This window comes from Lichenostomus cassidix, chromosome 20 (assembly GCF_008360975.1).
Source record: "Lichenostomus cassidix isolate B80296 chromosome 20, HeHo_3.0, whole genome shotgun sequence".
Lineage (NCBI taxonomy): Eukaryota > Metazoa > Chordata > Aves > Passeriformes > Meliphagidae > Lichenostomus > Lichenostomus cassidix.
The window spans coordinates 7,108,652-7,123,321 of record NC_139500.1 but is presented as its reverse complement, the minus strand read 5'-3'; the positions used below and the strand labels follow the sequence as shown (position 1 = coordinate 7,123,321).

General features: G+C 62.2%; 2 protein-coding genes across 2 annotated transcripts; both read right to left on the bottom strand.

Annotated features, from left to right (window-relative positions):
* Positions 1-4,524: 4,524 nt before the first annotated feature.
* Positions 4,525-7,388, bottom strand: TCF15 (transcription factor 15). The gene is made up of 2 exons (XM_085079099.1): positions 6,751-7,388; positions 4,525-4,967 (listed from the first exon to the last, which is right to left on the bottom strand). Exons 1-2 carry the CDS (start codon positions 7,225-7,227, stop codon positions 4,893-4,895), a joined length of 552 nt encoding a protein of 183 aa, XP_084935225.1. The 5' UTR covers positions 7,228-7,388; the 3' UTR covers positions 4,525-4,892.
* A 5,691-nt stretch (positions 7,389-13,079) lies between these two features.
* Positions 13,080-14,577, bottom strand: SRXN1 (sulfiredoxin 1). Its single transcript, XM_085078964.1, has 2 exons — positions 14,279-14,577; positions 13,080-14,105 (listed from the first exon to the last, which is right to left on the bottom strand). Exons 1-2 carry the CDS (start codon positions 14,537-14,539, stop codon positions 13,902-13,904), a joined length of 465 nt encoding a protein of 154 aa, XP_084935090.1. The 5' UTR covers positions 14,540-14,577; the 3' UTR covers positions 13,080-13,901.
* Positions 14,578-14,670: the final 93 nt, after the last annotated feature.

Genomic DNA, 14,670 nt, shown 5'->3' with positions numbered 1-14,670 from the left:
AGGCACGCTGCCGAAGGCCTTCCTGTGCCGCTGCTGCCCGCTGATCACCTCTGCCCCACCTGCCCCAGCCCTCCTGACAGCCCTGCACTGCACCCCACCCTGGGTCACCAAATGGGGGAAGTGGCTTCCCGGGGCACAGGGTAGGATGGAGCCCTCCCAAGACCCCAGTTAAGATCCTGCAGGGTGGGGTCCAGCCCTGCCCCCCAAAATTGACTCCCTGGGGTGCCCCTGCCCCATTCCCCCCACTGGGGCCAGGGCAGGTAGGGCAGCCCTGGGTGGAGTTGGGCTGCCTGTGTGTGGGAAGGCCATGTTTTGGAGGGGTTAAGGCCATCCCTGCAGCACTGTCCCTGCCCTGAGCATCTTCAGGGCTCCCCTGCAATGAGACCTTTTCCTGTCCACACTCAGAGCCCCATCTCCAACCACGGTGCCTGTTTGATTGAGTGTGGGATCCCGGGGAGCTGGCACCACAGCAGGGCTCATGCTAGGAAAGGGGCTGTGCAGAGGACACATCCTCAGACAGGCCCCTCCTTTGTCACCCCCTGCTACCCACTGCCAGCTGAAGGTGATGGCCCCCTGGGGCCCCCTCCTGCCCAGCCACCCCAGCTGCAGAAATAGGATTTTATTTCCCATGAAGAGCTCTGGATTAAAATAACCTCCTGGCCCAGATCCCTTTTCTGATGTTTGCAGGAGATGTTTGCCCATAGCCCTGCTGGGTATCTGAGCCTTGAGCCTCCAGGCTGCTGTCCCCATGGTGGGGACATGCCCATCTTCTGCCTGGCCCTCAGGGACATATCCCTCTCCCAGCCATGCCTGGCCTCACTGACTCAGAGCCACTGGCCCTGCTCAGCTGCTGTGCCCAGGCTGGGATGAGCCCCCAGAGCCACTGGCCGTGGGGCAGGGCACAGGGCCAGCCCTGCTCTGATTACCCCCAGCGCTTTTTCCTTTTTCTTCCTTAATTTACTGAGTGCTAAATCCAAATATTACAACTTCCCCTCCGCGCCGCTGGTTACGCAGGCGGCCCCGGCCGGGCATTGTCTTATTGTTTGCAGAGGGAAGCTCCAGCGGGAGATTAACCTGGTGTTCACCCCGCGCCACGGCCTCACACCCTGTCCCTGTTGCCGGGCCTGTGTCCCCAGGGACCACAGCCAGCACGAGGTCCCAGCAGGGCGAATGACTCCGAGGGGTCTGGTGCATGGTGGGGACGTGGCAGGGTGGTGGCAGCCCTGCAGCAGTGTCCACTGTACACCTGGGATGTGTAGGACCTTGGGGCATTCTTGCTGTGAGTCCCTTGTGATGGTGAGGATCTGGCAGGTGTCTTGAGGGTCTCAGACAGAGCCTTTGCCCAATTTCTCCCCCTGGCAGGATGTTGGAGGGCCAGTACAGTCTGGGTCTGCTGGAACAAGGAGGCAGGGACTGCCCAGCACCCCAGCCTGGAGTACTTGCTGCATCTTGGTCTGCCCACCCCATCCCATCCTATCCTACCTCATCCCACCCTGTTACCCCCACCATCCCATCCCTGGCTGCCCATCCCTCCCTCGTCCTTCTCTCCACCCTGCCCAGGGCAGTATACCTAGGCACTATCCCCACTAACAGCTAGCTAGATTTTGGGGGTCCCTTCCCAATCCTTCACCCCCAAATCCAACAGGACTGGGAGTGACCTGTGACATTCAGTTGATGGCTGTCACTGTCGCAGCGAGGATTCCTCAGGCAACAAGCAACTGAGCTTTGCTCCAGGAGACACTGGGGTCTTTTATCATGAACCTCCACTTTGGGGGGAGCCCAGGGAGGGCCAGGCAGAAAGGACAAAGAATGAGGAGGGCTGGATCCTGGGCCCAAAATCTGCCTTTGTGTCCTCTATCCCTGGCTGGCTCCTCTTGCTCCGCTGACTCAGGCTCAGACATGGTTTGACCCCGCAGCCCCATCCTGGGGGCGGTGGGTCAGGAAAGCAGCACTGCCCACAGACCGCAGGCTCTGCCTGACCCCTCTGCCCCCTGTCCTCCCACACCCCATGGCCAAACAGACCCTCCTGCATCCATGCATGGTCATGGATGCCTTTCCAGCAGCCCTGGTGCACAGCAGTATCAAGGGCTATCAGGTCCTGGCTCCCTGTCACTGGGGATGAGCCCTATCCTGACCCCCTGCCCACAGCTCCAGCAGCTGCTGCCTGGCCAGACCCAGCCTCATCCATCCCACCAGCAAGGCAGCTCTCAGCACCCGCGGGTGCAGCCCTGCTGCATTCCAGCCTGGCTGGCCAGCCTGCAGGGAGGCTGAAATATTTGGGAGGGGAATGGAGAAGGGAAAGGGGAAAAAAAAAAAAAAAATAAAAATCTATAAAAAGAAAGTTTAAAAACACAAGTTAAAGAAAAAAAATACCAGGCGCAGAGTGCAGCTGCGGTTCTGGTTCCAGTTCCCAGGTGATGTCAGGCCTGGAGCCTCTCCAGCCCTGGCCCCTCAGAGACGGTCTTTGTGGGTTCAGCACTGAGTGTTTTTCCTTCCTGAGACTCGGGGACACCTTCCTGTCTCAGAGAAAGCGGCCAAGAGCCTTTCCAAGGGTGTCCGCACGCAGGAAGGGGAGAGGATGGGAGGGGAGCGTGGCTGGGCTCAGTGCGGGGCTGCGGCTGCCGGGGAGCCGGCGGCGGCCGTGGGCGATCAGTGGCCACGGCGCTCACCCCACACGGGGCAAAGGGGCACCCGGCTCCCACCAGCCCGGCGGCTCTGAGTCACCGTTTCCCTCTCACAGTGCTGGGAGGGGCTGGAATGTACTGGGACCCACAAGCTTGTCGCTGGGACATGTTGGGATCCGTGGCCCCAGTGCTGGGATCCATAGCCCCAGCACTGGGATGTGCTGGAATCCACAACTCCAGTACTGGGATGTGCTGGAATCCACAACTCCAGTACTGGGATGTGCTGGAATCCACAACTCCAGTACTGGATGTTACTGGGTGCCCAGCTTCTACACTAGGACATGCTGGGACCCAGGGCTGTTACACTGGAACTTGCATTGGGGTCGCTGTGCCAGTCTTGGCACTGGCGTGTGCTGAGATCCATGGCCCTAACACTGGGACGTGATGGATCCCACAGCCTCAGCACTGGGACATACTGGGATGCATGGCCTTTATACTGGAGCATGCTAGGGCCTTAGTCTCTGGCACTGGGACATCCTGGATGCACAGCTCCTGTGCTGGGCCTCACTGGGGCTCATAGTCTTCATACTGGAGCTTGTTGCTGGCACTGGAACTTACTGGGACACTGGTGCTCAGCCCTGGGACATACTGGGACCTGTACACAGTGCTGCGACCTGCTGTGCCCCCAGCACTGGGACCACCAGTCCTTGCTGGCCCCCTGCGGGGCTCCGGAGCCACCACTTCATGAGGACGGTCCCCTTTCAAGTGCAGCATGGGCTGTTTGCAGAGCACAGCATCCCCCATGGCCCCTGCCCCCCGATAAACCCGGGGGCAAGGATTCTGTGTCCTGGGCTGTTTGGAGAATCTCACGGCTGTTTATTGGGGTCTGGGACACATTAGCCACGCTGAGAACAAACTTCTCCCACCCACCCCGGTCCCTGCTTGGGACCAGCTCTCACAGCTGCGCCGCGCTGTCAGCTCCATAAATCAAACCCGGGGGAGGGAGTCCAGGGCAGGCTCACCTCGGTGAGCAGGGGGTTGAGAGGTGCTGTGGGCTCCCAATGGAGCCCCTGCACAGGGCAGGCTCCAGCGGGACCCCCAGCATGCTCCCCCTGCTCCATGCTCGCTCCAGGACCCTAGGGAGATAGGGCAGTTCCAGTTCCTCAGCCCTTGGGGGGAGCCCCCAGCAGCCCCATCCACAGCTGCCTCTGCTCCGTGGGACACGCCGGCCCCTGGGAGCCGCCAGCCCCGGCACAGCACCATTCCCAGGCTCAGCTCTCTGCACCGCCCAGCCAGTCTAGCCCCTCAAGCAGAATCCCATGTGGGGGTCTGGCCTGGGAACCCCCCATGTCCCCACTTGACCCCATGCAGGTGCTGCTGCCTGCAGCCCCTCCATTCACGGCTCTGCATGGCCATCGTGGTAGTGGCAGTAACAATGGGGACAGCCATTGTGCTGGTGGCAGTCATAGTATCGGTGGCAGTGGTGGCGATGGTGTCAGTTGTGGAGGCAGTGACATCGCGCCACTCATGATGTACCAGGTGGAGGGGAAGGCACAAAAGCAGTTACACCAGCCCACAGCCCATGTCTGGGTGCCCATGGCTGCAGCACGGGGCTGGTGGTGCCACCCCCATCCCATGGCATGGCACTGACCCCCTTGGGACTTCTGCAGCTTTTGCGAGGCCAAAGCTGTCATAAGAGCCCAGGGGCATGGGGACAGCTCACCGAAGGGTCTCACCCCGTGTGAATCTCAGTGTGGCACAGGAGTGTCACTGTGGATAGAGCTGGGACGGTCACACTGGTTCCAGTGGCACAGAGCAGCAGTGCAGGGCTGGGGGTCCAGGGCCATCTGGGGGACCCCCACCTCACCCCACACTGGGGTGATAGGCAGGCACCGGCCCATCAGAAAAATAAGGTTTTATTTTCCAAGCAGCTGCACGTGCACAACCAGCATCCCCAGGGCTGCAACACTGTCCCCCCGGGAACACCTCGACGCCGGCCGCACACAGGCCCCTTCCAGTCCAGCCCCGGGGCACAGGGAACCCCCTCCCCGGCCCTGCCCTGCCCCATGTGGGCAGCCTCGGCCACGGAAACGTCCTCCCACCCCACTGCCAGCTCCAGGGCCAGTGTCAGTGTGGTGCCAGCCTGGGAATGGCCACTGCCACCTCGGGTGTGCAGCTCCCTCCCTCCCCGCTGCGGTCTCTGGGCTGGCATGTGCGGGCTCCGTCTGGCTCTGTCGCTGTCTCAGGTGGGTGCTGCCGGACCCCAGCTCATCTCCGCGACACTCGCAGCGGGGTGACCCCGCGCACCTTCAGGCAGTTGCCCCCAAGGTCCCTCCGACTGCCCTGCAGAAAGAGAAGGGAGAGCTGCAGATACCATGGGGTGTCCGGGTGGGGGGCACACTGCTCCTGCCCACTGTCCACCACACTGACTCCTCCATGGGGCCCTGCTCTGAGATGGCCAGTGCCTCAGTCCTGGGGCAGCTCAGTGCTGCCTGCTGTGGACAGACAGACGGGGCCATGCCTGATGAGTGGTTGTGTGGGTGGCTGGGAGGTGGATGCTGTGGTGGAGCCCTCTAAGGTGGGTCCCTCTCGGCCTCGTCATCTGGCAGGACAGACCCACATCCCCAGACAGATCCACAGATCTGGAGAGACACACACCATCCAAACTGCGATGAAGAGGCTCAGCCCCATCTCTCTGTTTATGAACACAACATCAGACCAGAACTGCCCATTATAACCCAGCACAGACCAGCATGGTCCAGATTTAGCTCAGAACATTCCAGTATAATCCAGCATGGCTCAGCAGTGCCCAACACAGCCCATTTCCAGCCCAGCCTATTTCCAGCCTTGCATAGCCCAGCATGGCCCAGTACAGCCCATTTCCAGACCATTTCCAGTGCAGTACAACCCATTTCCAGCCCTGCCCCTTTCCAGCCCAGTACAGCCCCTTTCCAGCCCAGCCTCAGAGCTGGGATGCACAGAGTTGGATTCCAGCTCAGCTCCCACCATTGCCCTTCAGCTGGAGCTTCCCAGCCCCAGTGCCTCCACAGGGTCCCCTGGGAGATCCAGCAGTGTGCCAGACCCTGGCTCCATCCCTGGGAAGCAGCCCAAGGACACAACTCAGCCCCAGCCAGAGGATCCCAGCTGGGGGCAGCTCTGCCAGGGACCAGGGCTAGAGGACCCCAGGAGGGCTGAAAAGGCTGCTGAGGGGGAAGCAGGCGCAGGGGAGCAGTTAAAAATGGAGCAGCAAAACCTGAAAAAGCCTTGAGGGCTGGAGTGTGACCCATGGCTGTACTGCTTGGGGTCATATGTAGGACACCTTGAGGGTCTATGGGGATGGCGGCAGGTACAGCAGCCCCTGCTCACAGCCCTGCCAAGGGATGTCCAAGAGGCCAGGTGGCTTCCTCACCCTGCAACCCACATCCTGCACAGCTATTCCTGGGTCAAGGACATCCAGGACCCCAGCATGGGCAGCAAGGTGGGCTCACCACAGGAAAGGTGTCCCACGAAAGGCAGCGTGCTGGGGGAGATCAGCTGGGTGGGCAGGGCAGGGGTGCTCTGCCATGGCCCAGCTCAGCTGTGTGGAAGCTGTGCCAATGCTGCCAGCAGACCCTGCATGGAAACATTGGATGGGGAGCTCTGTCTGGCCTCCCTCAGGGGGTGTCTGCTGGGCTCTGCCTGTCCTCATCACAGCAGGGAGCTGCTGGAGGAGCCCAGCTGCAGCGCCGATGGGCTAGCAGGGTTGGGGATGGAGATGGAGATGAGGATGGGGATGGGGAAGGGGTCAGCCAGCGAGCTCTAAGCTCCCCCTGGGACAGCCAATGCCTCCATCTCCGGGGTGACTGTTTAACCCCTGAGACCTCCCAGCCCGGATGGACGTGGGGAAGCAGCCCAGCCCTCTGACGTGAGCAGGAGCTGTAGGCGTGTGGCTACAAGCAGGATTTGGCCAGGAGCAGCCGAAATCTCCAGTGGGAGCTGGAGCCAGAGGCTGTGGTTCTCACTGAGCCATGCCGAGTCTCCTGCCCTGCTCAGCCTAGGCAGGGTCTGCTGCCCCCCATCCCTTGGGGACACGCTGAGCCTCCTGCCCCACTCAGGCCAGGGACCCCCATCGCAGAACCCTGCTCACCCCTTTCCGCTGGTTGCTGAGGCAGAAGGTGCAGATGCTGCGGGGCTGTTTGCTGTCCAGGTCGCCCTTGGCGCCATAGATGGCACTGAAACAGGGCTGCCCGTCCTCGCAGCCCTCGCCCAGCAGCAGCACGTTGGCCAGGTGGGAGATGTAGCTGGAGGCCAGGCGGAGGGTCTCGATCTTGGACAGCTTCCGATCCACCGGCTCGGTGGGGATGAGGGTCCGCAGGGCGGTGAAGGCCGTGTTGACGCTCTGGGTCCGGTCCCGCTCCCGTGCGTTGGCCGCCTGCCTCTGCTTCACCATCACCATCGGCCCCGGCTTCCGTGGCAGCTTGCGGCGAGCCTCGGCGCCCTCGCAGCAGCCGAACGACTGGTCCGACGTGTCGCTCTCACTCCGGTTCTCCTCGTCCTCCGAGAGCATGCTGAGGTCGGGGTAGAGCACGCGGGCGGCCACGGGGCGCAGCATGGTGAAGGCCATGGCGGGGTGCCCGCCTGCACCCCCGGCCCTGCTGGGGGGACCCCCCGGGCTGCGGGGAGGCTTCCCCCGCCGGCACAGCTGCGACGGCGGCTCCGGACGCCTTCCCGCTGCTGCTCCGCTGCGGCAGCTGAGCAGGGCTGGGACGACTGTCTGCAGGGGGAATCGGGATTTATACGGCCGGGGAGGGGCTGGCTCCGGAGCCCACCCCCAGCCGGCCCCCCGAGCTCCGGCCAGCGGCCAGCGGCCAGCGGCCAGCGGCCAGCGTCCTCACCCCAGCCCTGAGCCTGTGCTGGCTCTGGTCACTGGCCTGGCCTGACTCCGGCACGCTGGCCTGGCTGCGGGCACCTTGACCCCAGGTCATGCCCATGATGTTACTGAACTGTGGCAGTGCCAGGGCCACTGTCTGGCAAGTGCTCCCTGTGCCATGTCCTTTGGCACCTGCAGAGCGATATCACACACAGAGTCAGCCCACAGGCAGTGTGTCCCCAGCCCTGCCTGGCTGTCCCTTGCCAGCCCTGAGCCCTGCACAGGGTGGCAGTGGGCAAACATGGGGTGCAGGAGCTGGGATGGGGAAGGCAACCAGGAGTGGGTGGCACCGGTGCAGTGCCTGGGGTGTCTATCAGAGGAATGCCAGTGGGCAACACGCTGCTGCCTGCAGCCTGCCATGCCCCACTGGGACAGGGTCTGTGCCCAGGAGGATGCCCGGAGCAGACAGGGAGCAGCAAGGGCAGGCAGCCCTGCAGGGATGCACTCCTTACTCCGCTGTTTCCAGGGCCTGGCACAGCGCCTGCCCACCATGGGAGGGAACGGGGGAACATGGAGAGGCAGGGGCAGCACTGCCGGCAGCACTGCCAGAAGCATTTCCTCCCGCCCAGGAGGAAGGTGTGTGCCGGCAGTGGAAACACAGAGTCTTTTCCTGAGAGGGGAGAGATGAGCTGGCAGCAGTGGGAATCACCGGTGTCCTGGGAAGGGCTGGGGGTGCCCCCCAGCCTGACGGTTGCTCCTTGCATTCCTTGGCACTGAATACCACAGACCATGGCCCTGCTCCTCCACACCAGAGAGGTCTATGAGAGTCCCACTCTACCTTCAACCTCCCAGCCCTGAGCTGAATGCTCCCAGGGGCATGCAGGGGGGCAGCCAGCTGAACCAAGCAGGCAGGAGGCTTCCTGCCTGCCTTCCTCTCCTTCCTCCTCCTCCACGATGCTCTGGGTATGATGCAGGTCAAGTGGCAAAAACACGGGGAGGGCAGGATCTGGCTCCTGGTGGATGGCTCCAGGGTTGCTGGGGGACTTGGCAGTGCCAGCCGCAGTCCCCACTGTTCAGCAGCTCCACAGCCAGAGAGGGATGCTGAGGGAAATCTTGAAGACTTGCCAGGGCTGGGACAGTGGCCATGGAATGCAGCTGTCATACCACAAACACCCCAGTGAGGTGGTCAGTGGGGTGCCCTGGGGGCTGTGGGATGGGGTGGCACCATGTTCCTCAATGCCCCAGGTTGCAGGACTGGAACAAAAAGCCTACGATTGCAGGATTGGAGCTCGTGGTGTGACTCCTGGGATCTGGGTCCCCCCAGGGGCTCTCCTAGTGCTGCCAGGGCTTGTGGCTGCTGGACCATGACAGGGACAGCTGTGCTGCCTGGCACCAGCACCACTTCACTGCCTCCCATCCTGCTGGCTGTGAGCAAACGGCCCCTCTGCCCCCCGTGGGGCACAAGCAGCCCCCAGCCAGCGGGACCTCCCTGCCCTGTTTTCCTTCACCATTTGTCTGCCTGTGCAGAGCCTGTAAATCACACGGTGGGAGGCAGAGAGATGGGCTGGGGGCCAGGGACATGTATGGCTGCACCAAGGGTCAGGGGTCCCACTGGGGCAGGGGACATACAGGGCTGAGCAAGAGGACAGGGATCCTGCTGGGGCTTAAGGTGTGCAGGGGTCTGCACTGTATTCACACTGACACCTCTCACCATGCATCAGTCCCCACGAGGGACCCCGACTTTCTTCTGTGGTCCCTGCCCAGCTGCAGACTCCCACAAATGGGCACATGCAGGCAGTGCCAGGGGCAAAACTGGGGATTGGCAGGCCCTTGGCATGACAGGCAGGGAGCAGGCAGGTGCCTGCACAGAGAGAAGAACCCTCACTCTGCACCCCTGTCAACCCTGAGTCCTGCTGGGCCATAGATGGGGGTCGACAGCAGCCCCTGGCCCTGACAGGCAGCAAGACGGATGGCAGGGGCTGTGTACTCAGCTGCACACCCCACACATGGCCACCAGCTGACAGGGACAGGCTGGGGGGGTCACCCAGTCCCCACACCCAGCCGAGGTGCCCCAGGCTTTTCTGGGGGGCATGGCTACATGTGGGATGCTGCTGGCCGGTGGGATCTGGAACATGGTGGGGCACAGACAGGGAAGGTGCAAGAGGCAGGAGATGGCTCAATGTGGGGCAGGGACAGCACATGTGTGTGCACACATGTGAGCACGTGGGTGTGCAGATGCACACATCTGTGCATCCAAGCATGCATGGATGGGTATATCCATATGTGTGTGCGCAGGGATATGTGAATATGAGGGTGTGAGCACGTATTTGTGTAGTTGCACTTTATGTGGATGTGTGCATGTGGGTGCCATGTAGACCCTGAGTGCCACCACCTCCTGCTGCAGTGACGTCCCCACGCTGGCAGACATGTTTGTGTGACCATCACCTCTCCAGACACTGCACACAGAAGGATGGATGGACAGGAGCAGTCATTCCTGACTGGGAGAACAGCAGGAGCCATGGGAAGCACAGAACACTGCCGGCTCCCTGCCTGTCCAGCTGCCTGCGGATGCTGTGGCCATGGGACAGGAGGACGCGCAGCAGCAGCCGGGTTTTCCTGTGCTGCCTGGCAGGTGTGTGTTACAGGACATGAGCCCCTGTGCCTAGGCCCCCAGCACTGTGGCCTCAGCTCTGACTCAGCTGGGCAGCACGAGGTGCAGCTGAGACTGTGGCATCACAAACTTCCTGCTGGCATGAGCGGGTGCCAGGACATGATGGGGTTTGGCTTCACAGCTGTCCCGGCTGATCCAGCCAAACTAACTGACCCCCGGGCAGAGCCCAGTGCCAGGCAGTGGGTCAGGCATGCACAGGACCCTGCATGGGACATAACAGTATGGAAGGGAGCATAGGGTTGCAGCCCTGACTCCAGGTGAACCAGGCATCCCCTGGTTGGGAGGCACAATGGGGTCGGGGTGCTGGGCACCCTGAGGGCTGGGTCCTGCCTCTGCTGCCAGGGAAATGCCCCCTGCCCCCCACACCAGGGAGTGTTTATCTTCGAGGTGATACTTAAGTGTAAGAAAATAAACAGGGAGCAGATGGGCCAGGGGCCAGGGCTGCCCCCAGCCCTGCAGGATCGCTTCAGCCCTGCTGGGAAAACACCACAGCCAGCAAGGCAAATGGATTCCAGACCTGCGGCAATGCTGGAACATGTGGCCGCCAGGACACTGGGCCTGACCCTGTTGAGCTCTGGTGAAGCCGTGCTGGACTGATCCATTCAACTCTGCCCCATCCCATCCCATCCCATCCCATCCCATTCCATCATATCCCATCCATCCCATCCCATCCTATCCTATCATATTGCATCCTATCCCATCACAACCCATCCATGTCATCCCACTATATCCCATCCTACTGAGTGCCCTAAGTCCACAGCCTCTGACCAGACCTTGGCACTGGGGGGATGTCCAGGACTGGCCCCTCCGCCTGTGGCTCCCCAGTTTCAGGGTGCTCAGGCCAGTGAGGCCATAGATCTGGGAGATGCCCCAAAAGCACTGTCCTGTCCAGCTTGGTACACACACCCTCCGAGTCCAGCTTCCTCCTGCCCAGTGCTGAGCTCAGTGGGGCTGGAGTATCATCCTGGGGGAGTCTATTCCTGCTCCCCAAAACTGGGAGACTGGGGCTGGCAAACCTGGCAGCCCCTGGAGCCCCTCTTGGTGAGGAGGAGCAGTGAGTCTTATGGGGAGGGCATTGTGAAATCTTTGGGGGAGCAGGAGAGTTCCCCCATTTTCCAGGATCAGGGTTGTATCAGGGTGACCTGGTGGGTCCCCAGGCAGTGTGGGAAGCACCAGGCCCCCTCCACCCCCCGGGCTGTACCTGCAGGCTGGGGCTGCTCGTCTGGAAAGCATTACATGCCTGTCGCGCGGGGAAGTCTGTCCCAGTTCCGGAGCTGGGACCCCCCTCCCCACCCGGCCCGGGCTGGGGGGAGCCCACAAAGCGCCTTTGTTCCTGCCCTGGAACGAATGGATTGGAGGCAGCCGGATCGGCTGTCAGCCGGCGACACCAGAGACCGCGTGGGTCAGGCAGAGGGAAGGGGGACAGGTGGAGGACGAATGGATGGAGGCAATGCAGGGCTCTGGAGAGACCCACTCCTGTGCCAACCAGGGGACTGTGGCACCAGCAGCCCCAGCTGGGGATCAGCTCCCACTGCCCACACCTTGCCAGCCCCATGGATCCACCGGTTAGCCCTGGAGATACATTCCCAGCACCTTGGACACAGTGCCTGGTCCTGGCTTCCAGCTGGTGCCAGGGAACCCTTGAAGTGGTGTCTGAATACCCTGGGGCTGGCACAGACCCCTGGCACTGTTTGCAGGGGATGGAAAAGTAGATCCTGCCACAGGCTTTCCAGGTGGAAGAAGTCACCACGGCTTGCAGGGAAAGGAGTTGCAGGATCTGGGCAGCCTCGGTTCATTCCCACTTTGTGGAGTCACAGCTCTGCTGAGCTGCCTCTTATCCAAGGAATGAGGGGCACAAGCCCGGGAGAGTGGGGCAAACAGAGTCCATGTGAGATGTGCAGCACTGGGGGCACACAGGATATGGGCAAACACCAGTCCCTGCCATGGGACACCCGTTTGGAGATGCCCACATTGCCACAGGAGCTGCTGCAGGAGCTGCTACCTCCTCCCTCCACCCCCCGCTCTCTAACAAGAGGAAACTTTTTAGCACGCCACAATTCTTAGGAGAAATTTATGGCCCATCAGGGAGCCACGGGCCAGGGCTGCTCTCTGTGAGTGCTTGCAGGGCTTCCTCCCGGCACACAGCTGCTTTGATGCGGCACATGCAGCTCTGCCGCGCCGCAGTCTCCCTCCGGTCCCTTCCCTCATCCAGCACCCCCAGCCCACCCTGCTCTTCCTCCTCAGCGGATCCTGCAGAAACACGGAGGTAGAGTAAATTGTGCCCTGTCCGATGCCAGCACTGCCAGGTCCTGCCATGCACACGAACCAGCCGTGCCCTCCTCTCCCAGACCGTTTCTGCCCTAGGGGGGGACAGGATCTGTCCAGGGAGGAGCATGGCTGAGCGGGCAGAAGTGTCCGGCTGTGGTTCCTGTCCCAGTCCTGCTGCTGACTCACGCCGTGGTGAGTGAGTCAGTGGCCTTTCCCCTCCCTGGATGGAGGCTCTCGACTTAGAGGGATGTTGGGATGCCCAGGGGATGCTCGAGGCGTTTTTTCCGGGCTGCACGTGGGTTGAAGACGTGTTGCTTGCAGAAATGACAGCATCCCAGCATGGCAGGACCACATGTGCCCCCATTCAGGCCAGAGCTGACCCTGAATTCAGCTGGATGGCAGATGGTGGGCTGGCAGAGCATTGTCCTGCCACAGCATCCATTCCCTAGCACAGCATCCATCACTTGCAGAGCATCATCCCAACAAACACAGCATCCATTTCCCCACAGAACATCCATCCCTTTGCAAAGCATCTGTCCCTGTCCCGTGTGCCCACAGTCACTGCTCTTACTGGTGCCAGGCCACCATGCTGTGCCGTGCTGTGCCATGCTGGACCACTGCATTCCTGCTCCCAACCTCAGCACGCCGCAGCACCAGGCCCAAGAGCTGCAGGGGTTTTGATGACCTTTATTCAAGGTGCAGCAGAAGGTGTCCCCTCCACTGGATTTTGGAGGCGTCCCCCACGGAGATGGGGGAATGTGGGATGTGTCCAGTGATGGGGCAGACGTTTCTGGGGCAAGTGCAGCCTAGGGTCCCTCCCATCTGGGCACAGGGTGAGCCCAGAGTTGCTGAGGGAGGGCTGGAAACTGCCATGCCCGGTCGGCTGTGCCACCTCCCGGTACGGCTGTGTCCTGATTTTGTTGTGTCCCGGTTCGTCTGCATCCCTTCCCGGTTCAGCTGTGCCCCGAATGGGCTGTGACTTGTCCCAGTTCCAGTGTGCTCCGGTTCAGCCATTCCCGCTTGAGCCGTGCCCCGGTTCAGTCCGTTCCATCCCGGTTCAGCTATTCCCGGTTGAGCCGTGCCCCGGTTCAGCCCGTTCCATCTCGGTTCAGCTATTCCCGGTTGAGCCGTGCCCCGGTTCAGCCCGTTCCATCTCGGTTCAGCTATTCCCGGTTGAGCCGTGCCCCGGTTCATCCCACCCCAACCGGTTCATCCAGTCCCGGTTCATCCCGTCCCGTCCCGGTCCCCCCAGCGCGGCACAATAGCGCCACCTGCCGGCCCCGCCGGGCGCCTCCCGGTACCGGCGAGACCCATCCCGGCTGCAGCGATCCCGGGGACCCTCCAAGTCTGGGGAACCCTGACCTCATCCCTGCTGGAGGGACCCCGGGGACTCCCCAGGGCTGGAGACCCAGACCACATCCTCACTAGGGGCTCACAGGTCAGAACCTGTGGGACAGTGGGGGATGCGGGGCATCCTCGGGGTGCCGGGCTAGCGCAGCTGGGGCGTGGAGGAGCCCAGGTAGGTGCGGAGGTCGCTGAGGGTGGAGCGGATAATCTTGGCGGGTATGGTCTCCCGGTGGAGTGCCTGGTGGGCAGCGAAGCGGTGGCAGCCTCCAAAGGAGTAGAAGTAGTCGCCGCCCTCGCTGCCTTTGACCCACAGCACGTCGATGGGGGGCACCCGCTCGGGATCCTCCTGGGAAGGGGGAGAGACATCCAAGAGCAACACACCCCGGCACTCGCAAGCTGCCCTGACATCCACCCCCTGACCTGACTGTGCCAGGGCTCGGGTGTTGCCAGCTCCCCCGGCAGTGCCTGCTGAGTGAGTACAGGAAGGGCTGCCTCTGCATCCGGGGGGGCTGTGCTCACCTGCAGGGTCTCCATCAGGCTCTGCACCTTCCCCGAATCCAGCTCTGCCGGGATGGGCCGGATGAGGACACTCATGGGCACGTTGTGCACGGCCGAGACGTGCTGGGTATGGATGCTTCTGTCTTCGTCCTCAGCCATGGCTGTGGTTGCCGGCTGGCCTTGACGCGCCTCTGTCCTGCTCAGCCGAGCCCTCTGCTCTACCCCGAGCAGTGCAGTGCCCAGCCGGGCAGCTCCACTTCCTCCTAGCTTAGCCATCGTCATCGTCACTGCCGCCGCCCCACCGTTTTGCAGAGTCACAGTGAAGGGGCAGGACACACTTCCGGGCCGGGTGCCAGAGCCGGCTGGCCCGCTGCCTGCTCCGGAGAGCCTGCGGTCAGGGCTGCCCTCAGCTC

Bases quoted from the DNA above. Each gene is read 5' to 3' on its own strand.
- TCF15 (XM_085079099.1), bottom strand. From the start codon at position 7,227: ATGGCCTTCACCATGCTGCGCCCCGTGGCCGCCCGCGTGCTCTACCCC. The intron at 4,968-6,750 runs GTGAGCAGGGTT...CTCTTTCTGCAG, and splicing joins TCAGCAACCAGCGGAAAGGG to GGCAGTCGGAGGGACCTTGG.
- SRXN1 (XM_085078964.1), bottom strand. From the start codon at position 14,539: ATGACGATGGCTAAGCTAGGAGGAAGTGGAGCTGCCCGGCTGGGCACT. The intron at 14,106-14,278 runs GTGAGCACAGCC...CCCCCTTCCCAG, and splicing joins GCCTGATGGAGACCCTGCAG to GAGGATCCCGAGCGGGTGCC.